Source organism: Cnephaeus nilssonii, assembly GCF_951640355.1.
Source record: "Cnephaeus nilssonii genome assembly, chromosome: 10".
In the NCBI taxonomy this organism is placed as follows: domain Eukaryota; kingdom Metazoa; phylum Chordata; class Mammalia; order Chiroptera; family Vespertilionidae; genus Cnephaeus; species Cnephaeus nilssonii.
This window is the reverse complement of record NC_137081.1, coordinates 47,962,209-47,986,686: the sequence shown is the minus strand read 5'-3', so window position 1 is coordinate 47,986,686 and position 24,478 is coordinate 47,962,209. Positions and strand designations below refer to the sequence as shown.

The window sequence follows — 24,478 nt, the reverse complement described above, 5'->3', positions numbered from 1 at the left end:
TCCATGGGCAGGTCACTGGTTTGGGTCTGAGGCCACTACAGTCAAGTCATAGTTTCTGCTTTTATGGCATCTACAGAAAGAGAATCTAGAGCTAGCTTAACCCTCCTCCTCGTCCCCCCCCCCCCCAAATAAAGGAGATTTGAGAGAACCTTCTAACTTTATATTACCACACCATGCCTGGGCAGTAATCATCTCATAAGTGTTTTCCCCAACATTCTAAGAATTTCTTCTTTTTATAAGTTCCCTGGTAATGCTTTCTCCTATAACTAGTAATACCCTGTCACATGAAGCTTGTTTTCCTGAGGTGTGGGATTGAAACACAATCTAAAAACATTCGTCTAAATGCTTTTAGACTATGTTCCAACCTCAGTACGAAATATAAAACAGCTGTGACCTGTTGCTCAGTGGTTAGAGCATCAGCCAGTACACAGAAAGGTCACAGGTTTAATTCCTGGTCAAGGGCATGTACCTGGTTTGCAGGTTCAATTCCTGGTCTGGGTCAGGGTGAGTGTGGGAGGCAACCAATCGATGTGACCCATTCACATCCATGTCTCTCTCTCCCTCTCCCATCCTCCTATCCTCCCTCCCTTCCCCTCTCTCTAAAAATCAATGGAAAACATATCCATGGATGAGGATTAACAAAAAAATAGAAAGGAAGGAAGGAAGGAAGGAAGGAAGGAAGGAAGGAAGGAAGGAAGGAAGGAAGGAAGGAAGGAAGGAAGGAAGGAAGGAAGGAAGGGAAAGATAAAACAAACATATGGTTAAAAAAAATTGTTCATAATATATTTTGACCATTATATTGTCTCTGACTTTTCAAATATGTCTGGGAATTGGATGTCTTTAAATAGCATATCTTCTCTGTGAGAAAAAAACAATGGCAATACTGTCATTATCTTTGGATATCCATTTTCTCCAAAGATTTCACCGTCTGTCGCTATCCAATTGTCTTTTTCTATTATTTTCTTTCTGCTTTAGTTTGATTCTGAATCCTTTTGAAAGAAAAATTTATCTCTTTCTCTTTTTAAAATAGGTAAGTTTGTTGCACTATGGAGTGAAAATATAGAGCAATTGCAAACTTGACCACCTCACCTAGAGTATATGCTTTGGATCTCTTGAAATTTGGCATTTAAACATAGAGGCATGGTCATTAGAAATGTCTCCTGATTTTCATGTAACAGAACAAAGAAGGTTGCATTGTAAGTGCAGACAATAAATCTGTAAAGGTTCCTATCTGGAGTGGGGGTTGGGGGCTGAGGGTCATCTACAGTCAGGACTATCTGGGTTGCTTCTTAGCATCAGCAGTTCTTGGGTAACTGTGTCCTGGGAGGATGCAGGTGTGACTCAAGAAAAGAAGGGAAAAAGGAGAAACCAAATTAAGTCCAAGTATAGTTGTGTCATAACAATGAATAACACACTAGAAAAAATGCTTATTTAGACTTGCTATCATTGATGTTCTTAATTATATATTTAAATGAAATGAGGATAAAGAAATCATTTCAATTAAACATGAACGATTACCTACTAGAGTATCATCTGGAGAATTATGATGTCAATTAATTATAAGTAATTGCCCAAGTACCAAATGTACCATTTGTAGACAGGCTGTAATTTACAAGTTACAGGCAGTGAGTGGAAAGGAGCACAGTGGTCCACATTTTTCATCTCGGACAAAGCCTTTTTCCTCATTAAAGGTTTGGGAAGGCACTTTACATTTCTTATCTCTTGCTTGTATTTCCTCCAGTTATTCATTAGGAGTTCAGAGGGCTATTGTTTCCCTAGAGCAAATTTAATCCTGACATTTTCACTCCTCAGATTTAGAATTAGATTTTGTCTTTTTTGGTGTTTTCAGGGCTGGCAATGTAAAGTTATCAGGGTAGTTAGCTAAGAATCACCAGCACCTTTGAAAACCAGAATCCCTGTGGAGAACCAAGTACACCAAGTAACAAGATACAGAGTATTAATGCTGCAGGCTTGCTTCCCACTGGGCCATGCATTTGGGCTCCTTTTTTCTGACTATTTTTTTGTATTAGATTGCTAAGGATCAAAGGATAGTTCTTTAGACTACTTTTACCAGAAAAATTATGTAAATTGATTGGCTTTCAGATATAGCGTTATTTCTTTTAACCAAGACTACGCATTCTGTTTTGTAATAACACAGCTGGCAAAGCATCAGGACAGACTATTACAATAACTGAGTTCCAAGTAATAATTATTTTCAGCTGAGACCCTTGAGCCCTGGTGTACCATTCAATACTCTCTATTTTTAAAAATCACTACACTCAATTTCTCTCATGTCCCTATAAACCTGGCTTTTGTTCTTATTTTTGCTAATTAGAATATTCTTTCTCTTAGCTTTAGAAAATCATTTTGGAGCCAATACATTTCATATACTTTGTTACCTTTTATATTATATTAGATGATTGCTGGATTTCACACAGTTATTTCTTTCGGCTAGTACCATTAAATAACAAACGAACCGGCGGAAGAGGAAGGGGTGTGGTGTAAGGAGGAACAGCACTGGTGAAAGGCTGGCGACAAGGCAGTGTCTGAAGGGAGCAGCCGCACTAGCAGAAACCCTGGAAACAAGGCCAAACTATGGGAGCTGGGGTCCTCCAGCCCAGGTTCCCACAGGGCAGGGAATATGTTGTCAAGTCTTTGGAGTCTCCTGCCAAACGTGTTGACACTATTGACCTTAAGCAGATAGACAGCCAGATATTTCTGCAGCAAAATGGGTTTATTTGGGAACAACAAAGAGTAACAATTCAGGCCTAGCCGGTTTGGCTCAGTAGATAGAGCATTGGCTTGCAGACTAAAGGGTCCCGGGTTTGATTCCAGTCAAGGGCAGGTACCTCACTTGCAGGCTTGATCCCCATACCCAGTCCGGGTGCATGCAGGATCAACCAATCCATGTGTCTCTCTCACACTGATGTTTCTCTTTCTTTGTCTCTTCCTCTCCCTTCCACTCTCTAAAAATCAATGGAAAAATATCCTCAGGTGAGGATTAACAACAACAAAAAAGAAGAATTCAGGACATGCAGTCTAATGGTGAACCATGTGCAAGTCCCAATAAAGAAAGGAGGGGAATGCACTTTTATGGGCTTGTGAGGGGCTTTTGTAAAGGAAGAGCCCATTGGAGGAAACTGAAAGTTGGAAGTATAATGGCTTTTCATTGGCTGATTTGTGGCAGTCTCTCATTGGCTGAGCTGTTGCTGGGTGGGAAGGAATCTTTTTTTTTCTCCTGCTGAGGTGGTGGAGTATCACTTTCTGTTTGAAATGCAAGGTGCATGTCCTGTTGGGATCAGTAGTGTGCCTTGAGTGACACCTGTGTGAGAGCCCTTGTCTATTGTCTGTCTCTGCATAGAAGAATATAAGCTCTGGGAGGCAGGTATCTTTGTGTGTTCCCTGCTCTATGCTGTGTATCTATAACAGTGACCCTAACAACACAGTGGTTGCTCAACAGATTCTCACTAAAATGAAATAAGAGAGATTGTGTCACTTGTTCTGAATTATGTGTTATGCTATATTATTTTTCAAGCTGCTTATTTTTTTCTAACTGTTGACAAAGTGCTATTCTGAATTAGTTATTAAATGACTTGAAGGTTTTAAGGTAATGTTCTCTTTTTTAAAAAATTAATAGACTCTATTTTTTTAGTACTGTTTCAGGTTTGGAGAAAATTGAGCAGAAGGTACCGAGTTCCTTTATGCTCTCGTTTCTCCCCTTCCCTCAAACTTCCCTGTTCCTAACATTTTGCATTAGTATGGTACTTTTGTTGATCCATAGTTTACATTATCATTCACTCTTGGTGTTGTACATTCCATGGGTTTGACAAATGTGTAGTGACGTGGTTCCATTATAATATTGTACAGATATTATTTTTACTACCCTAAAAGGCCTCTGTGATATTCGTATTCATCCCTCACCCCCTAACTCCTGGCAACTACTGATGTTTTTACTGTCTCCATAGTTTTGTTTTTGCCAGAATGTCATATAGTTGGAAACATACAGTGTGTAGCCTTCTCAAATTGGTTTCTTTCACTTACCAATATGAATTTAAGGTTCCTCCTATATCTTTTTGTGGCTTGATAGCTCACTTTAAAAAAATCCCTGTACAGTATTCCCATTATATGGATGTACCACAGTTTATCCATTCACCTATTACAATCTTGGTTTCTTCCATATTTTGACCATTATAAATAAAGCTGTTCTAGACATTTGTGTACCTGGTTCTTGTGAGAACTTAAGTTTTTAATTTATTTGTGTAAATACCAAGGGAGGTGATTGCAGGGTCATATAATATTCATTTTGTGTCTTTATAATGAGCTTGCCTTAGGAACCAACACTTGAGAAGGAGGAATGAGTGATGCTGTACGTTTCCTCCTTCAGACTCTTCTCTTGAAAAGAGAAGATGCTATACATAAAAGATCTGAAACACATACATAAAATATGAATAAATTATTCCACAAGCGCTCAACTCAGTTCTCATGCTGTTAGTACTTCATAATATTATACCATATCACATTAATTAAAAGGCATCTTACACACACATTCAGTTCTTTTTGTTAATTTTCAGCAAACATAAGAATACGTGTTATAGAAAGCTGGCAGAAATGTCCACATAGGACAGGGAGGCACCTCTGTTTTCTATGCCACGGCATGACATTGTTTTCTTTTACTACAAATCGGAGAAGGTAAGCAGTATATTTCTGGATTAGGATTTGCTGTGTTTAACAAATGGTACCGTCCAGGCTGTCCTTCAAGCAGGGAACCCCCAGACCTTATCTAACTGCACTTTGTCCAGGTCTGAGGCGTAGCTGAGGGTGAACAAGTGGTGCAGCACATCTCTGTTCTGCTGACGGGCTGTTTTGTGAGGCGGCCGCCGTGTTCAGTGGTTTGAAGATGATTCCTATTGTGCTCGTCTTTATCTAGCCCAGCCCGGCCTCTTGAGTATCCAAGGCTTTTCTCCTGCCTTCCTTTACCAAACGTGAGCTATCGATTAAACATTCCTGATGTATTTTGCTGCATGAAATGAAAGCATCAGAGACTTGAGAGTGTATTTGTTCCCTCTTTTCTTTGTCTAAAATTGCCCTACTTGTGCCAGCTATTTGGCAATTTTTTTCTATCCTTTTCTGATCCTGTTTCTGCAGATAAAAGTCACCATGCTATTATTCACCCAGCCCTGACAACTCCGAGTCATCATTGATTCCTCCCTGTGTTCCAGATAAGGAAAACAGAAGAAGCAAAAACACAGCAGCTTAGTGTGCAAGCCTCTGTTAATTACATAAGTATTGGAGGACTCATCTGCTTTGATGCGCTAGAGCCAAGATAAGAGATAGAGCCCTCAAATAGTTCTGTCTCGTGTGGGAGGCATTGTTATATTTGCAGTGGACACATGTTATGAAAGAAATATGCATGGGCTTCTATGAGCTTGTTTGGGGGAAACTGTAAACAGTTATGTGTGACTTGAGCATGAGGCTTATGTTTGTGTTTGGTTGGGCCTTGTGGGCAAAAAGACAGAGATGTTAGAAGGCCGATCCAAAAAGTTAGGTTGAAATCAGGTTTGAAAATTGCCTTGAAATCATAAGGAGCCCGGACTGTATTGAGTAATCAGTGTGGAGTTATTGAATGTTTTGGTGTGTATTTTTAACACAGAAGAACAAGTGAGTCTGGATTCCCAAACTGTTTTCTAACTTTCTCCAGGACTTTGCGTTTGTATCCCATAGGCATCTGAAAAGTTCTTCAAGGTTAAACCCAAACTCATTATCTTCCCTCCCCCTCTCCTCCTCCTCAGAATTCCCCCTTCTTATTGATGAACATCACCATCTACAGTAACTAACCACGCCAGAGATCTTGGGGAGATCACTTCCTCTTTATCCCCCACCCCATGATCAACAAGACAGCATATGCCATTGATTCTTTCTATGACGTGGTACTCTAGTTTATCTCCATTTCCAGTTCTAATATTTTATCAGAGTTAATGCCATTAAATTGCACTAATTACTTTTTACTTGAAGAGATAAGGCAAATTATTATGCGTTATTGCTTTAGCACATGAAGCTGAAACTTTATTAAGCCATTGTAATAAGCTTGGAGTTGTGCAAATGCAACATGCTTTTTAAGGATATTGGTAACAAAATCAGTGTATTAGGAATTCATAAGATTGTTACTATATGCATTTGAAATCTCTCCTTGACTTCATATGTCCTTTGGCGTTCCTCTCTATTATATTAATTAGGACTAGGTTTGGAGCATATAGCAATAATAATAATAATAACAATAATAATAATAATAATTGGCTTATGTAAGAAAAAAGTTTATTTCTCATGTAAAATAAGTCTGGAGGGAGGCAGTTGGAGTCTGATTTGATGGCTCCATTGTGTCATTAAGGATACAGGGACATTCTATCTTTCACAGCTTCCATCACCATGTACAGCTTCCACCTTCAAGATTATTTGCTGGTACAAAATAGCTGCTGGAGCTCCAGCCATCACATCAATGAAACAATTCCCCCAAATAAGGAATAGTGGACAGGTAGACAGTTGCTCAGCAGCTGAGTCATCTCTCATTATGTAGCCTTTATGGACACCCCACACCATTTTTACTTCATAAGCCAGAAGTGAGACACGGAGCCCCACCTCACTATAAGAAGGCTGGGCAATGTCTTCTCTGTTATTTCAGGAGACAATGTACTCCACTTAAAGTTGGGGTTCTATCACTAAGGAAGAAAGGGGCAATGATGTTGGTATCGCCTGGGGGAGGAGGACAGGCAACTCTGTTCAGGATATATAAAGCTCTCTTCAGAGGGGGCAGAAAAGCCTATTATTACTGCTACTATTGGTGTCTCTCTCAAGTCTCAGATACTGTTGCTATGTGGCTGGAAAGTATTTTTTATTAAAATACTTTCTGGAGAGTATTTTTTATCCTGGTCAAGCATATTGAAGAATTAAGTATTAATCATCTGGTGTCTTCAGAGTAAAAACACAGCTTCAGAGTTCTGATTATACTATGAGTATGATGTCTCCAATGAATTTATTACTGTGTTGCTCATTTTGTTGTCTTCTGCTATTACAATACTAGAGGCTTGGTGCATGAAATTCGTGCATGGGGTGGAGGATCCCTCAGCTCGGCCTGCACCCTCTCGCAGTCCGGGACCCCTCGGGGAATGTCCGCCTGCCAGCTTAGGCCCGGCTCTCTGTGGGGATCAGGCCAAGCTAGCAGTCGGACATCCCTCTCACAGTCTGGGACCTCTTGCTCTTTACCACCCGCCTGCTTGCTGCTCCTTACTGCTCAGTTCGTTGCTCCTTAGAGCTGCCACGGAGATGGGAGAGGCTCCCGCCACCGCCACTGCGCTCACCAACTGTGAGCCCAGCTTCTGGCTGAGCAGCGCTCCCCTTGTGGGAGTGCACTGACCACCAGGGGGTGGCTCCTGCGTTGAGTATCTTCCCCCTGGTGGTCAGTGCACATCAGAGCGACCAGTCATTCTGGTCGTTCCGCAGTAACGGTCGCTTAGGCTTTTATTATATACACTAGAGGCCCGGTGCATGAAATTTGTGCACGGGGGGGGGGGGGGGGGGCTCAGCCCAGCCTGCACCCTCTCCAATCCGGGACCCCTCGGGGGATGTCCGACTGCCGGTTTAGGCCCGATCCTGGGGATCGGGCCTAAACCGGCAGTCAGACATCCCTCTTACAGTCCTGGACTGCTGGCTCCTAATCGCTCACCTGACTGCCTGCCTGGTCGCCCCTAACTGCCCCCCATGCACTGGCCTGATCGCCCCTAACTGCCCCCCCTGCCGGCCTGGTTGCCCCTAACTGCCCCCCCCCCCCCACCGGCCTGGTCACCTCTAACTGCCCCCCTGCTGGCCTGGTTGCTCCCAACTGCCCTCCGTGCTGGCCTGGTTGCCCCTCACACACCCCCAACCCCCGCCAGCCTGGTCGCCCCACACAGCCTGCCGTTCAGTCGTTTGGTTGTCCCTCACTAACCCCCCTGCCAGTCTGGTCATAGACAGCCATCTTGTGAGGGCGTGTCAGTCAATTTGCATATTACCTTTTTATTATATAGGATGTTGTGATTAGGGTAATCTAGGGAATAAAATCAGTGACTTCCATTTCTATGATGTTTATACTTTTAAAATTCTTGCCTCTATTTAGCTTCAGTTTCATAAAACCTGGTACAGTGATCATCATGGCTGTTTTATAGAGCAGAGAATTGAAACAGAAAGTCACACAATTTTTTTTCACTTGACAACATGTCAGTTTAAATGTGGAAGGCAGGTCTGTGCATTAAAACCAGCAAATTTATCCTCACTGGTTTTTCTCTTTTCATTCTCCACTTGCCAGCTCTCCTCTCCTAGGTCTTATTACCCCTCATCTCAGTTCTCTTTCCAGGAAAGTCGTAAGTGGAATTAGCAAGGACCACACCTAAGGATGCAACTTATTACTCACAAATGACACATAAACTGGTATTTTGAACACACAGGTGTTCAAAACACAGGTGTTTCACCTCTTGAAAGCAGAGGTGAAGTTATTGCCAATTAAAATCACAATGTCTATCCTTCTACTCTTTTTTTTTTAAAATATATTTTTATTGATTTTTACAGAGAGGAAGAGAGAGGGATAGAGAGTTAGAAACATTGATGAGAGAGAAACATCGATCAGCTGCCTCTTGCACACCCCCTACTGGGGATATGCCTGCAACCAAGGTACATGCCCTTGACCGGAATCGAACCTGGGACCCTTGAGTCTGCAGGCCGACGCTCTATCCACTGAGCCAAACCGGTTTTGGCTATCTCTTCTACTCTTACTCCTGTCTTCTCTTCTGTGTAGCTGGCTTACTTTATTTACATATAAATAAAGGTAGAAACTAATGTAGTCAAGACAGACAAGTAAAACTTCTAGTGACAGGTGATTTCCTTCAGGTTTTTGCTCAAAAATCACCACTTGAGTGACATCTTCCATGGCAACCTTTATTAATGTCATCTCCCCATTACAACTTCTGACATTTCATATTCCTTTTCCTACTGGATTTTCTCTCCTTAACCTTCATCACATGTAACATACTGTTTATTTTTGCTTATTTTTCTTATTTATTGGCAGTCTCCTCCACTAGAAAATAAGTCTGTGATTTTCTGTTGTTTTGTTCACTCCTAAATCCCTAGAACATGGCTTGCCACACAGCAGGTGCTGGATAAATGAATTTTATTGCATGTTTCATAAGAAGAGTATATTAGGAATTTAATTGTTCCAGCATTCAGTTTATTTTTGTACCACTTGTTTAAGTGATATCATTTAAGTAAGTATAATTTTAAACTAAGGAAATCCTTGGTTCAGCTGACCTTCCAGTTCTGTCTTGTTACTATTGGAGCTTATTACAAATGCCAGTTTTCCCTACATTTTGACAGTTTTTGATTACTTCCTGTTTGAACTAAATGCAAATTTTCTTCTCTTTGGATATCCTCTTAGTTTTCACAGGGACATAATCACAGTCAGTCCCATTTTAAAATAGTTTGATATTACAAATTTAATCCTGGGTTAAATTTTGTTCAGTGGAACAGTAACTACATTATAATACAATTCTGTTACAATACCTTAGGTAAGAATGTACGTTATTTCTATTTAAAACTAATGGTATCTGAAAACGAGGCAATTCTTTCCAGATGTATGTTCTAGAATCAGAAGGTAAATTGATGGATTCTTACTTAGTTTGTTTTGTAAAACATGTATTTATAGAATTGGTCACTGATAATATTGAAGCACTCCAAATTGAGCCATCCCTATAGAGTTGAAAATATATGTATAATAGCAAAGCCTCTTCAATTAGAGTATCTTAGACACTTGAATTGAAGAACAAAAATATGACTCTCATTTAGCTTAAAGGATAATTACACCTTAGCTCCATGTGAATTTTCTAGATAATACTTCCCAATGATAACAGTATGTGTGTCTTCCCAGCTCAAATGCTAACATTGTTTGTACTGGAGCAAGTAAAATGTCATTTTCTGTGGCTCTTTTCATTTAAAGATTACCTTGTGCATATCTCCTGAGTAAACTGAAGTCATGAAGTCACTTGTATACCTTAGTCTGGAGACTGATGGCTTCAGGTTTGTTCAATGTCATGGCCTTTTCAACACTGCCAATAAATACCCTTGTTTTTCACTTGTTTGCATGGCAAGTTCTGTAATTGATAGTGTATGTGCCTGAAGAGTTAGGTATTTGGCAAGTAATAAGTATAAGCCCATGAGAGCAAACTACAAGAGAGTAAACATTGATGGGTTAATATTGTGGACATCAGTGAACTCAGACATTCATTAGGTGTTGAGATAAACAAAGCAAAGAAGCATTTAAAAGATACAACAGGAGATAAAAAGGAACCTGATTCTACTTGCATAGAAAGGTTGGTTGAACTTGGCTGTCTTGTTTTTGCTTCCTGGTAAATAGATAATTTTAGATTATGTTTTCAATATCATTAATCACCCCATCTTTCTGTCTCATTGATTTTAAGAGCTCTCTTCATGGAGAGGAGGAAGGCTTTATCTTATATTCAGCAAACTACTTCGGAATTGCTGGTGCAACCCCTTGATGTAATTCAGTTGCATTCATCTAACCTAATTACATCTTGTAGCCCCTCCCCCCAAAAATGAGTACACATTTTTGGAAGATCAGAAGCTGGGAAGGCATGAAGACAGGCTTCATTAAAATCAGACACTGCTGATCAAAACTTAACTGCATAAAGATCAATTCCTTCTTTGTAATTAACTCAGCAACTCAAAGGATAATTTCTCTATCCTAATTAGAAGATAAACAATGTATAAAGATGTACCACTCACTTAAAGGGTACAGTTTGATCATTTGTGCTATTAGCATTGAGTAATGGTAAACTGAATTGTGAGTTCCCTTCTAAATTTTAATATATGAAAGTGGCTGTAATGGAAAAGGGGTAATTATTTTCCTAAAGTAAAATATCATCAAATTTTCGTCAGTGTTGAATTTAGAAAATTTTAATATTTAATACCAAACACAATATAAAACTTGAACCTCACAGATAGAAGACCCATTGGAAAGCAATTACTCACTTTATGACTTTTACTCAAACATCATAAAATTGGACAAAATTAGCTTTTTATTATACTGATTACTAATAATGCTCTAATTAGATTGAATAAGAGTGACTTAATTTTGTCAGTGATTCAAAAAATCTAAATTGCAGTGGATAACTAAAATCCTTTCAAAAAGAGGAAAAAGTGAGGTCTCCCTCTGCTGTTGGATTTCCATTTGTGGGGTGTCAGAGTCTGCAACATGATCAGAGCATGGGCAACTAGGATCTTGTCTTTTGGGGGGAAAAAAAGGAGGCAAAGAGGTTGGTGAAATGAAGGACTTGAAGTGATTCTAGGAATTATTCAGTCCAACTCCTAGTTTCACACATGAGCAACCAGATGGATGAGTTGACTTACCCACTGTCACCCCACTGGTTAGTGGCAGACTGAGGCCTGGCAGCAGGCTCTTGTGTCCGTTCTGATTCCTTCATCTCTATCTTGTGTTCTCTCAGTAATTGCAGGGATTGGGAGTTTATGGAACTTTGGTTTCTCTACTTCTAGATTCTCCTGCCTTTCATAAAAGTGGTGTTCTCTATTTATGTAATTGAACATTGCAGGTATTTGGCTGCTTTACAAGTCTCTGATTTCTGTTTTTTTCCTGCAACATTGTCAAATAAAAATAGCACAATACAATTTTATCTTTGAACATATTCACTCATAGAAATAATGCATCTTCCATGGCCATATATTGCCACATCTAGATAAAAGATTTAGGAGTTTGGGAAACATAAAACTGTTGATTCATAATATATTTGGATTCATGATTCATATAATATTGTTGTAGGTTTTTGGATATAACACACAGATATGGTGGCAAGGTAACATTAAAAAAGCAAGTCAAACTTCATACATAAGAAACATCAAACCTAAAGTTCCCAACATTTTTAAATGAGAGAGAGTGAGCTATGGCTTTTCACCATTTTCTTACGTAATTCTTTTAAGTTGTTCTCAGAAAAATGATTTTTAAGTAGGTAGAACCTTGCTTGCGGTCAATTCATTTAAAGAAATGATGACTTATAACAATCTTGAAGGTCTCTGAGGCTGTATGGTCTCGAAGGGCAACCCTTATTCTCTTCCCATCATTGGGGATGATTGATTAAACATTGGGTATCCCCCACCTTGGCAAAAAGAGTCTTCCCCCCTTCAACCTGATGCAATTCTATGGTTTTAGATTCTTGGGACTAATTCTGGTGTGTGTTAAAGTCTGGAAAAGGTAGAGGAAGGAATGCATCAAATTGAGTAGCAGGTATAGCTGATGTGTCCTTGCACTTGCTGAATATTGTTTATTCAGTAAATAGATTTAAAGGAACTCATTTCCTGAGAACCAAGGCTCTTCCCATTGTGTGTGTCTGTTGCCATATGAGCCTTGAATTGGTCAGGAAGAGCACTAAACTGCAGTTATGTAGCAAAGAGACCCAGAAGCACAGTGGCTTAAAGAACAAAGAAGTTTATTTCTGCTTCATGGAACAGCCCAAATATGAGTAGCCTAGGTCAGTAGGGCACCTCTGCTCCACGTGGTCTTTGGAGACTTGCTTCATTTCACTTTGTTGGAATGGTTCTCAAACTCGTTGGTTTCAGGAACCCTTTACACTTGTAACAGTTATACAGGATTTTAAAGGCCTTTTGTTTTTATTAGTCATGTCTATCAGTATTAATTATATTAGAAATTAAAACTGATAAATTTTAAAAACATTTATCCATTTATTCACAAATAGCAAGAATAAATCATTACATAACATAAATAACATTTTAAGAAAAACATATTTTATAAAACAAAAGTGCGAGATTTTTGCAATGTGTTTGTATGCAATCCTTTCTAATATCTGGTTTTAGTGGAGGAGAGCTGGATTCTCATTCCTGCTTCTACATCCAATCTATTGTGATGTGGGGTATTTGAGGGGGAAGGAGGTGTGGGGGTTGAAGTATATGAAGAAAGTCACAAAGACATGGAGTTGGAAATGGCAAAAATATCCTAATAGTGTTTTTCAGAATCCTATAGATATTCTTCTTTAATACCGCACCAAAACTTGACAAGGAGCAATTTCTTTAATGTCAGTGAACTTTTTGTACTTGGTTACATTCACATCCATTGATCTATCATTCCCCTTTGCCCAGGCATGATTATTTAATGTCAGGAATTGGTCATTTGGGAATTATTTGTTCACTGAGTTACACAGGTCTTTCAAATGTTGACACATGTCATTATAAATATCAAAAACATATTTTTTAATGTTTTCACTGATATCCTCAGAAAAGTTTTTAACTAATGGGAGGCTGTTAAGCATATATGTATTTTCTAGAATACTATTTGCTTGAAAGCTTGAATTGTATCATCAACAAATATTTTCATTTGATTTTCTTGAAGTGACAATCTCACTTGTTCATTTTTAAGAAAATGTCTACAAATACTCAATTCAGAATAACAAGCCTTTGTGATTAAAAGAAAAAAAAGCCAAGTGTTTACTCACGTTTTATTCTAAGTTCCTTGTTTTGTTTTTTCACGTTTTCTGCATTTTCATATCACTTCTTCTTTCTGTCCTGAGTAAACGTTAAAGATAGGAATGAGAAGACCATTCTGTATGTGGCAATGACCCTTTTATTACCAGCCCTCCATTCCTGGGGGGCTCGTGCCTTCTGGGAGGTTGTGTGGCGCCAGCAGCCACATGAGTCCTTGTGAGGAACACAGAAAACTCTTCAGACAGACCTTTTGGGGTAGTTGCTCACTGGAGCAACAGTACGCAGCCTAGCTCTTTGGAGTAGCTCCTGTTGTCATAGGATTAAAAGCGAAGACTCTATGTATCCAGATGTGTAAGTTTGGGGATCTTATGATGGAATTCTCCCTTTCCTCTCTCTCATCTGGCTCCAGCCCCAGATTGGCTCTCTTTCTTTCTGCTTGACAAAACTGTATCCTGTTCATGAAAAGCAGCTATTCGATTTGAAAATATTGTGCAGGGATTAATGACTTACACAGCTAGTACATGGTTGAGAGAAGCTTGAATTCTCTGCCACCATGGTCTGTTCTCCTTATAGCATTTGTGAAGTTTACAGTGAGCATGTCACACAGCAAAGCAAGAACTGACAAGTGACAAGAACTGTCTAGCATTATGCCTGACAGCAAGACGGAGCCCAATTACCACACGTTTACTTCATCACTTGCCTCTTTATGCTGATCCATATTGCTCTTATTCACAAGCCATATCCTGTATTCTGCTGCTTTTTGTGTGCTTAGAACTCTCCTTAAACATTGATAATTGGTTAAAATAATTCCAAAAAAATGTAGAACCACAATGACACATAATAGCCACTTTTTGAACATTGAGAACTAATTTATGGACTACACCCTTTTCAAAGAAGCTGGAGTTCATTGGAGAGGAAGACCTACAAAAGGCTGCACAAAACGGTTTCAGGAAGCAGGAGGCCTACAGACTAGTGCCTGGAAGATTGATCAGGAGGCATCAAGGCAGAGGGGTAGAGATGACAGGTGGCACACAGACAAGGAGACCCAGGAGTTAAGGCACACGGATGGGAATCAGTGGACAGCAAGGCGCTTGGCCTGGAGAGAGCAGGGGATGCTTACTGGGAAGAGTGGACTTAATCTTGCATGGTCACCAGAGACCAAGCCGTCCTCCAGGAGTATGGACAGCGAGGCAGAAGCATTTTACCTTCTCAGATGGGAAAGAGGAAGAGGCTCTTTTTTTTAATCCTCTAGAGAATAATGCAAGGAAATGAGGATTAGGAAAAGTGATGTTGTTGGAAATAAGACATGGCTTCTGAAAAATAGGGAGCCCATGTTCTTCTATCTGGCAGTTCCTCCCCACCTTCTGCTTGGGTGTCCTTCTGGCTTCAGCTACGATGACACCTCCTGGCAGAGCCTTCCCCTCCCACCTCCCTCTCCACGACTGGGCTAGGTGTCTTTTTATGTACAACTTCTCTGCATCCTGTGGATACCTTGCTATCCTACCTAATAAAATAGTAATATGCAAATTGACCGCACCTTTGCTACGCCAAAGCCACGCCCATCAGCCAATCAGGGCAAGTATGCAAATCACCCAACAAAGATGGTGGTTAATTTACATACGCTGAGGGAGGGAGGAGTGAAGACTGAAGACAACTTAGAAGGAAGAGGGAGGAAAAGCGGAAAGCAAGGTGGCTGCCAGAGGGAAAGCCCGGGCGGGGCGGAGCGGGGCGGAGCAGGGCGGGCAGCAGTGGCGCGCGGGTGCAGGCGCGGGGACTGCAACGACTGTGGCAGTGGAAGCACATGCGGCTGCAGCGGCCACTTGCAGGATTCTTCCTGCAAATGGGCTACTAGTATCATATAATTGTTTGGATTACCCAGGAGATGGCAAGTTCTCCGAAAATGGAGAACTTGTCTTATTGCATCTTCATGCTTAGTACGATTCCTAACTCATGGTAGCCACTCAATAAATACTTGAAAGAGTGAGTGAGTGAGGAGCATCCTATCTAATAAAAGAGTAATATGCAAATTAACTGTCACTTCGCGATAAAAATGGCTGTGCCCACAGCCAATAAGGAGGGAATATGCAAATTGATGCAACAAAGATGGCGGCGCTGGCCGGAGCCATGGAGCCAGCCGGAGCGTGTGGGAGACGGGAGCTTGGCTTCCTTGGTCGCCCCAGCCGGCTCCGTGGCCACTGCCCAGACAAAGCCATAGTGGCAGGGCTGTGGCAGAGGTGGTTAGGGGCAATCAGGCCAGGAGGGGAGGGTAGTTGGGGTGATCAGGCTGGTGGTGGGGGAAGTTGGGGGTGAGTAGGCCGGCAGGGGGGGCAGTTGGGGGTGAGCAGGCCAGTAGGGGGGGGCAGTTGGGGGCAATCAGGCCAGCAGGGGGGGCAGTTGGGGGTGAGCAGGCCAGCAGGGGTGGCATTTGGGGGCGAGCAGACTGGCAGAGGGGCAGTTGGGGGTGATCAGGCTAGTGGTGGGGGGCAGTTGGGAACAATCAGGCCAGCAAGGGGGAGCAGTTGGGGGTGAGAAGGCCGGTGGGGGGGGCAGTTGGGGGCGAGCAGGCAGGCAGGCAAGTGAGCGGTTAGGAGCCAGCGGTCCCGGATTGTGAGAGGGATGTCTGACTGCCAGTTTAGTCAGGCCTAATCCAGCAGTCGGACATCCCCCGAGGGATTCCAGATTGGAGAGGGTGCAGGCCGGGCTGAGGGGCACCACCCCCCATGCATGAATTTTGTGCACCAGGCCACTAGTACAATAATATTAGCACAAAGATATTAGGGCCTAGTTGATTTAAAAGTGGTAAGGAAGAGGAGACCTTCAAAATAAGAGTAAGTGGATGGGTGGCAAAATGGTTGCTTACCGCATAATGAATGCAAGATTTATTCTAGATTATCTGCTCATCTTATTATTTCCTCATGCTTCTTTCTCTTAATTGAGAATTTAGAATTAAATTATTAATGATTTGTTTATACTTTAAATGTCACTGTCAATATGTAAATACTCTGAAGGCAGCTATTTCATATACTAGCTTTCAGTTTAAAGTTAATTAGAATTCTTGAATAATTTGAGCATAGCAATATATTATTAATGCTATTAGTCTTGTTTGTGAACAGAAAGTAAATGTTTGTGTTTTTTAAATGAGATCTGTTAAAAGTACATGAACTTTGGCTTTTTATGATTTTAATAAGACCTATTCATTGCAGAAAAAATATAGTTATAATTACTTGTGAAATCTAATAATGACATACAAACAATTAAGAAAAAAAAAGTAAAAATCACTCAAGATAATCATTACTTATACATAATCGCTAAGTAACTTTTGGTAAATATTGCCAGGCATTTTTCATGCACACACTTGGTGTGTGTGTGTGTGTCTAAATATATGCCCACTTTTAATAAGGTACACTGTTTATTCTGCATGTAATCTAATTGTAACCTAAAATGTGAATATGCCTGTTGCATGTCTTTAGCCCATCTGATGTGGTAGATAGTTCCATGCACCTCTGACAGTATCCCACCTCAGGTATAAGCTGTGCTATATCTCTGTTCCCGCTTTTCCCAAAGGCACAAGGTCACCTAAACACATGAAGGTACAACCTAGAAATATGGAGCCATTCATTAATACTGAAACCTCAATCAGTGAGGGGTGGGGGTTATAGGATAAATGCCCAGCCTCCCCGCCCCACTTCCCAGTCCTGTGTTGGGAGAGTTATAAGTGGAACTGAGATGCCTACAGCAGTTATCAGCTTGGTCCTGAAAACCATAATGGATTATCTCCCTCGTCTGCCTTACTTTCTCCATTTCTCTGTTCTGTTTCCTGGGATCACCTCTCAAATAACAACCTGCATCCGTACCCTAGTCTCAGGATCTGCTCTCAGAGAATCCCACGTAAGCACATACTAACCTCCCATTATTGAAGTTAGATTTGTTTGAATTTCTATTACTAGAAAAAGAATTATAGTGTAAATCCATGCACAAATGCCTTTATATATAGGTCTAATTAGTTTTTTTACAGTCAGTGTTGGGTCAAAGGATATGCAGAATTTAAAGATCAAACTACTCCTTAGAAAGGTTATTAAATTTGTAGAGTAGTATTTAAATTTGTAGATTCTATACACTGCTGACTTCTGTGTGCTAAATTCTTTAAATATTTTCCAGACATGGGTAAAAAAAAAATCTGTGATATTTTTGCATATGTTTTTGATCACATATATTTTTGTCTATTATGTTTCCTGTTTATTATTCTTCTCCCCATTTTTTTCATTGGGTGTTTTGATATTTTAATAAACTTTTGTGGGCTCTTTGCATATTAGAAATAGTAACTTTCGTAATATATTATAATTTCTTTAATCTTTTGACTAATTTTGTGCATCTTAATAGCCGCTCTCATTGGCTTCATTCCCAAATTTTACTCCCTCTTTCTCTGTCTTTCTCCCTGTGTTGACATTCTCACCATTTTCCCCTCCTTCTAGGCCTTCCACCTCATTTTTTTCTCATCTCTTTCCTTCATCTGTTTCCTTTCTCCCTAATTTCTGTTCTAAACATGAAATTGATTGATCAGTCCATTCTGCTTTGCAGTGATTCTCCCTGGGTGTGGAGGAGAGTCCACATCTGAATCAGTGGGATAGTTGGGCTTTTTAAGCTTCCTGTTACTCAGACTCTTGATAATCACAGTCACAGTTAGGGGTGTGTGCACGCGCGCACACGTGTGTGTGTGTGTGTGTGTGTGTGTGTGTGTGTGTAATCTCTTAGCTAAGCAGTGGCAGAAAAAATTGGGAATCACTGGCTGGCAGGTCTTAGAAGGCATGGAAATGCGACTCACATTTCTCTTCTCTTTGTTTCTATGGTTAAACCCACAGAGACCCTGTGCCCTCAAGGCCCATCTCCAAGAAGCTCCTATTTATGTATGCTTGGCAGCTCAGCAAGTTACTTTCTAAATTGACTGCTGAATATGCTGAAGGCATATGCTTGACCAGGTCTAGAGGACCAGCATCTTTTTAAAAGCCCGATCAATAGGAAAGGCTGCTATCTTTATATAATGCCTCAGGGTCAAGTCCAAATTATATTTGCACATCAGGGGAGCTTTCAAAGCTCAGGCAGATGCCAGGGGCCTCCAGGGAGGAGTCACCGGTCTGCATTGTAGATTTATAGTCACATTTCTACTGACTCAGGAAAGGAGGAAAGGATACTCTTGCATCCTGGGAGTACTCTAGACAGCTCACCACTGACCAGCAGCATCTTCAGGCTTCATTCTTTTCAATTTATTTATCAAATTTTAAACTCACAACGCATGAAATATTTCTTTACATTCTGAGTTCTTTTACAATGTGCATTAAATATTATTTTGAATGGATTTAATTTATATTAATTCATTTAAATTTACAGTTGAATGTTTCTGAAAGGAATTTGCAATGTTTATGTAATAACATCATTAATATAAATATTAACATAAAAGTTACACATAAAAGGAAAAATAAGCAAAGATGTTGAAAGAAAATCCCAGTTGCTATGACTGAGCTATAGAATTAGATTTCAGCTTCCAAAATCAAGGTAGAAAGATAGTGGGGTAACATAATTCTCACTTGGTAAGGGGAAGCATACTAAGTATTCACAGAAGGGAAGTACTTTTTTCCCCTTGGACTTCATTTAAAAGGAAGAATATCATATGGAACTTATCCATTTGACTTAAGGTAACTTAGTGCTAACCTTTCTAATTAAACACATTGCAGACATGGAAGCATTTTTTCTCGTGTTTATTTCTTAATAAACCCTAGATATAATCAATCCAAAGGAAAAAGTTGATATACCTGCATTGATACATCATTATCCCCCAAAGTTCATAGTTTATATTAGGGTTCACTCTTAGTGTCTCACATTCTATGCTTGGATAACACTGCCTTGAATTTGGTGACAATCCATCATCATGATAGGTGGTATGGAAACTGAAAGGTAGATTTTTAAAACTGTTACTTTTCAGAAGTATGTCAAATGAAACTTTAAAAAAGCAAGTCCAAACCTATCTAACGCTAGATGGTAAAGTGAAATGTTCAGATCTGACCTATTTTTTGTTCACTATGAAACCTCTACAGAACTGCTGATTCAAAGAAGAAACTAGATAAAAGAGCAGATTTACTGACACTTTAAAAAGCTTCTTTAGTTTTCTTCTTTAAAAAATCATGGAGTAAATAGCACTCAACTCTTATGCATATGGTCAAAATGCAAAGGAAGGTGCCAGGGTGACCACCAGCAGCGTGTCTGACCTCCATCCTGGTGCTGAGGTTGGCTTTGCTCAGGGTAAGAAGAGCCCCAGAAGCCTTCCACAGGACACCATTATTGATCGATACGCTTGTTGCCAAGTTGTGTCTCGAGTGCTGTGTCTGGGAGCAGATGTGCATGAGATAATGAAAAATCCCATTATACACTGTGGTTTCGGTGGAGAATGTTGGAAGTCATTTCGACTCTACTGTGTTATGGTCCTAGTCTTGCTCAGATGCTTTATAAGTCTTCTTAGATTGAAATTAGTTGATGTGTAGTTTAATAGCTATTAAGCACCATTTATTAAGCCTTGTCTCATGATGCTGTGTGAGTCAGCTCAGAATGCCATAAACAAAATACCACAGACTGGGTGGCTGAAAGAACAGAAATTTACTTCTCATGGTTCTGGAAGTTAGAAATTCCAGATGGAGGTCCTGCAGACTAGTTTCTGGTGGGAGCTCTCCTCCTGACATGCCACCTTCTCACTGCAGCCCTCACATGGCCTTTCCTCTGAGCATGTGAGGAGAGGAAATCTGTATGATTGGATTACAGGAGAGTTAACAAGATTATGTGCTCTCTTGAGGGTGGTTACACCTCTGAAGGGTCTGGGAAAGAGGATTACTCTGGCATTTCAAAGGAGTGTTAACCTAGATGCCCAAGAACAATGGGCAGGGCTGCTTAAGGCAAAGGTAAACCTTTTATAGGCCGAGGGTGTGACTACCCATCTGGACCTCCCCAGTTGGGAATTTAGGATTAGATCACCTTGTGAGGTTAATTTCAGTCACTGAAATTGTCAGATTTATTAACCCCTTTCTCATTCACATCCTCATCCTCACTGGTATTGGGTGAAAGGATATGTGTTGCTTTCAGGGAGGCAGGTACAGGATCACACTACAGAGGGCAACAACCCTGATCTTATAGGATCTGGGATGAAATAAGGAGGTCAGTACAAATACATCTGACACTAAGCTTTCAATAGAGACATGCTGAATACAAAGGTCTGAAATAAATGAGTAATCCTATCTAATAAAAGAGTAATATGCAAATAGACCATCACTCCAAGACACAAGATGGCCACCCCCATGTAAGCAAAGATGGCTGCCCCCATGTGGACACAAGATGGCTGCCACAAGATGGCCTGCAGGGGAGGGCAATTGTGGGCAGTTAGGGGTGACCAGGCTAGCAGAGGAGGGCAGTTGGGGGAGACCAGGCCAGCAGGAAAGGGCAGTTGGGGGGGACCAGGCCTGCAGGGGAGAGCAGTTGGGGGGGACCAGGACAGCAGGGGAGGGCAGTTGGGGGGGGACCAGGCATGCAGGGGAGGGGAGTTGGGGGGAACCAGGCCTGCAGGGGAGGGCAGTTGGGGGCGATCAGGCCAGCAGGGAGGGCAGTTAGGGGTGACTGGGCCAGCATGGGAGGGCAGTTAGGGGTGACCAGGCTGGCCGGGGAGCAGTAGGGGCGCCGATCAGACTGGCAGGGGAGTAGTTAGGGGGTGATCAGGCTGGCAGGCAGAAGGGGTTAAGGGTAATCAGGCAGAGGAAGGTAAACGGGTGGGAGCCAGCAGTCCTGGATTGTGAGAGGGATGTCCCAGATTGGAGAGGGTACAGGCTGGGCTGAGGGACACCCCCTCCCCCCGTGCATGAATTTTGTGCACTGGGCCTCTAGTCATTAACATAAAATAATAGAACATTTTAATAAAAATATTTTTTTGAACATTAACTTATCAGACACTGCATAACTGCACAAATTAATAAGTGTAACGCAAATAAACCCATTTTTCTTGTTCTCCGAAAGTGAAATATTTCCTGTTGTGCACACCAAACAAGTCAGTCCAAGACTAATGACATGGCAATTGGCTGCTAAAATTTCGCTGCTAGTATTAGTGGAGAGAAATGGTGCGCCTGTGCATAAGGCGCGTAAGGGAAATGAATGCAACACGATTATAGTAGACAGTCATTAGCGAACATTGTAGTTCGTTATTCATAATTATGTATAACAGGATATTGTAAAAATTAAGTTACGAAATTTTTATTAAAATGTTTCTTACATACCTTTATATTGGGTAGGCCACAAAAATATTCGTTGTAGGCTGCATGCTGCTAGGAGTTTGACATGCTTGCTGTAAACCAAGTAATTGCTGTGAAGTCAAGAATGATTGTTTTGTCTTTATGACTTTGACCATGAGTCAGGGGGTGGAGTGTGGCCTGAGGGCTTATTCCCTTAGGCCTGGAATTAGTCGGAGGTGTCCTACTGAAACAAGAAGTTCGCCTGCCTGTTACTGAACCTTGTTTAAGGCATGGAACAATTGGTTAATAATGTTGTTTTGTAAACATTGGATTGGAGGAGTTTTAGGGTACATTGTTCATTGATAACAATGAGGTTGATGATTTGCATCTGGTTTAGGTGAGACCTCCGAAGGGCCCTGCTGCTGAGGCTCATTACATAGCAGGAATGTCTCTCTGTGACCAGCAAAATATTAAGACACCAGCTAGGACTCTATCCCAGAAGTAGCCTGAAATACTACCAGTTGAGTATAGACTACCCAGAGAGAATATGTGATGGGATACTAATTGCTTTAATATCTTATTCTTAAGTCCTTCAGTTCTCACCGAGGTAAATTATTGAAATACCCAAATATCGCAGGTTGGTGGAAGAACCTGTCATAAATATCTCATCCTGCTGCTTTTCCAAAATATGTAAAAATATGTTTCTTTGTCATTTTTTAGACACCCTGGTTGTGGAATACAAGGCACTGCTGGTACAACTACCCCTATCAGGTAAGGAGCCATTGCTGTCTGGGTTTTTATACACATACAGTATCTTCCTTGGTGAGTTTTCTGATTTAGGCAGGTCCATTAGGTTGGGCAGCCGCCTGGCTTTTTGGTCCCCTGCCCCCACCCCTGTGGCTTGATGCTACATGTAGCCTAGTGAGGGAAGTAGTTTGTGTTCTGAGTGAAGCTCAGAATCAGAGCTTAATTGCTTTAGCAGATGGAGTAAGTGTGGAAAGGTGCATTTGCTGGAGAGCAAGATACAATCAGTTCAGCAGGTGGATGATTTCTGTTTCTAACAGTTGATCTGCTTTTAATTACTGAGAAAAGGCTGACAACAGCCCAGGCCTGTCCCAGCACCGAGGGGGAAAAGCTTGTGTGGAGCTGTAGCAGGCCTGCTGACTCCAGTTCACGGTGTGGCTTAGGCGTAGCCTCTAACTAAGTATGTGAATCAAGCACCATTTCCTTGAGCACAGAAAAATGGACGTGTACCATTACACATAGGCACACACACACACACACACACACACACACACGAAAGAAAAAAAGATAATTGAAAATGAGATGAGATTAGAATCGCATTCCAGAAAGGGAGTATTTCAGATTCCTGCGCACTGATGTACCTTTGCCTCTCTCCATGAATTCAGAAATATTAGCGTGTCTGCTAGTCCCTAGATCAGTTACTATTTGAATATCAAAGTTGGGACTTTTCTAGAAATTTCTTGCTGAAAAGTTTCTCGATCGATTGGGATATGAAACAAATGCAACCAGGTATTTTGGTGATGCAATAAAGAGACATACATTATGAGAAGCAACTTGGATATTTGAGTTAGGGATTTGTTAGGGCTGTCTTTTTGGTGCACATAAGGTTAATGGGGAACAGGTGTGCCCTGTGTCTTCTCTATCACCCACAGTGTCTGAACGGGGTGGGAACTGGTGTTGGATCCTCCTTGGGCAAATTCAAGGTTAGGGACATGTTGAAATGCATTTCTGTCTCTTTCATGTAGTTTATTCAGATTAGAAAATAATGTAAATAAGCATAACCTGGTTCGAGAGAGCTGAGTATTTCAGGGCCATTTCATAGAGACCAAAGCAACATTGAAACCCAGCCGCTGTTGAACACAATTGTAATTCCCAGGCCCAACTGCTGTTTTACTATCTTAAATACTTGGAATATTGTCATTTACAGCTCTCCTTGTGTCCTGTAATGGTACACTGAGTGGAAAACCCGCTATGTATCTAGAATTCTATTTATAAAAACACATCAAAGCCTTCCAGGAACCTTAACTCGACTGCTCGCATGGCAGCTGCTCTAATGCACTGCATTTATGAGGTAAATTCCGTCCCGTGAACGGCACTGAGACAAATGCCAAATGAAATGTAATACCCACTCTTCTTCATAACTGTAATGTGATCTGAAATAACTTCCACATTAATGGCGGGAGCTGAGCAATTGCTTATTTCTGAGAAAATGACTTGTGAGAGCAGTGGCTCAAAATGTAGCTGCAGACTGTTTCACAGATAGAACCATAGATTCCATCTGATAATGTGAGGGTCTGTCTGGTATATACAGTTATGTTTATATAAAATGAAAAGCTTCTTTAGTATAGAAGGAAAGATACCATATGTGGGGATTCAGATTAAGATTGTCTTCTACTGATAAGACATCATTGCTTATCAATGAGTAATTCGGCAATTAACTCCCAAAATCTAGGACCAGTTCATGATCTCTCATGAAAAGAGTGGTCATTCTTTTTAAATATATATATTTTTATTGATTTCAGAGAGGAAGGGAGAGGGAGAGAGAGATAGAAACATCAATGATGAGAGAGAATCATTGACTGTCTGCCTCCTGCACACCCCCCACTGGGGATCGAGCCTGCAACCCGGGCACGTGCCCTTGCCTGGAATCG

At 41.0% G+C, this 24,478-nt stretch overlaps 1 protein-coding gene across 1 annotated transcript in view; it reads left to right on the top strand.

Annotated features, from left to right (window-relative positions):
- The window catches only part of CERS6 (ceramide synthase 6), a 263,770-nt gene that overhangs the window by 162,719 nt on the left and 76,573 nt on the right, over positions 1 to 24,478 (top strand). Inside the window, exon 5 of the mRNA XM_079782839.1 lies at positions 22,524 to 22,574. Coding sequence (XP_079638965.1) covers positions 22,524 to 22,574 — 51 coding nt within the window. The remainder of the gene's footprint in view (positions 1 to 22,523; positions 22,575 to 24,478) is intronic.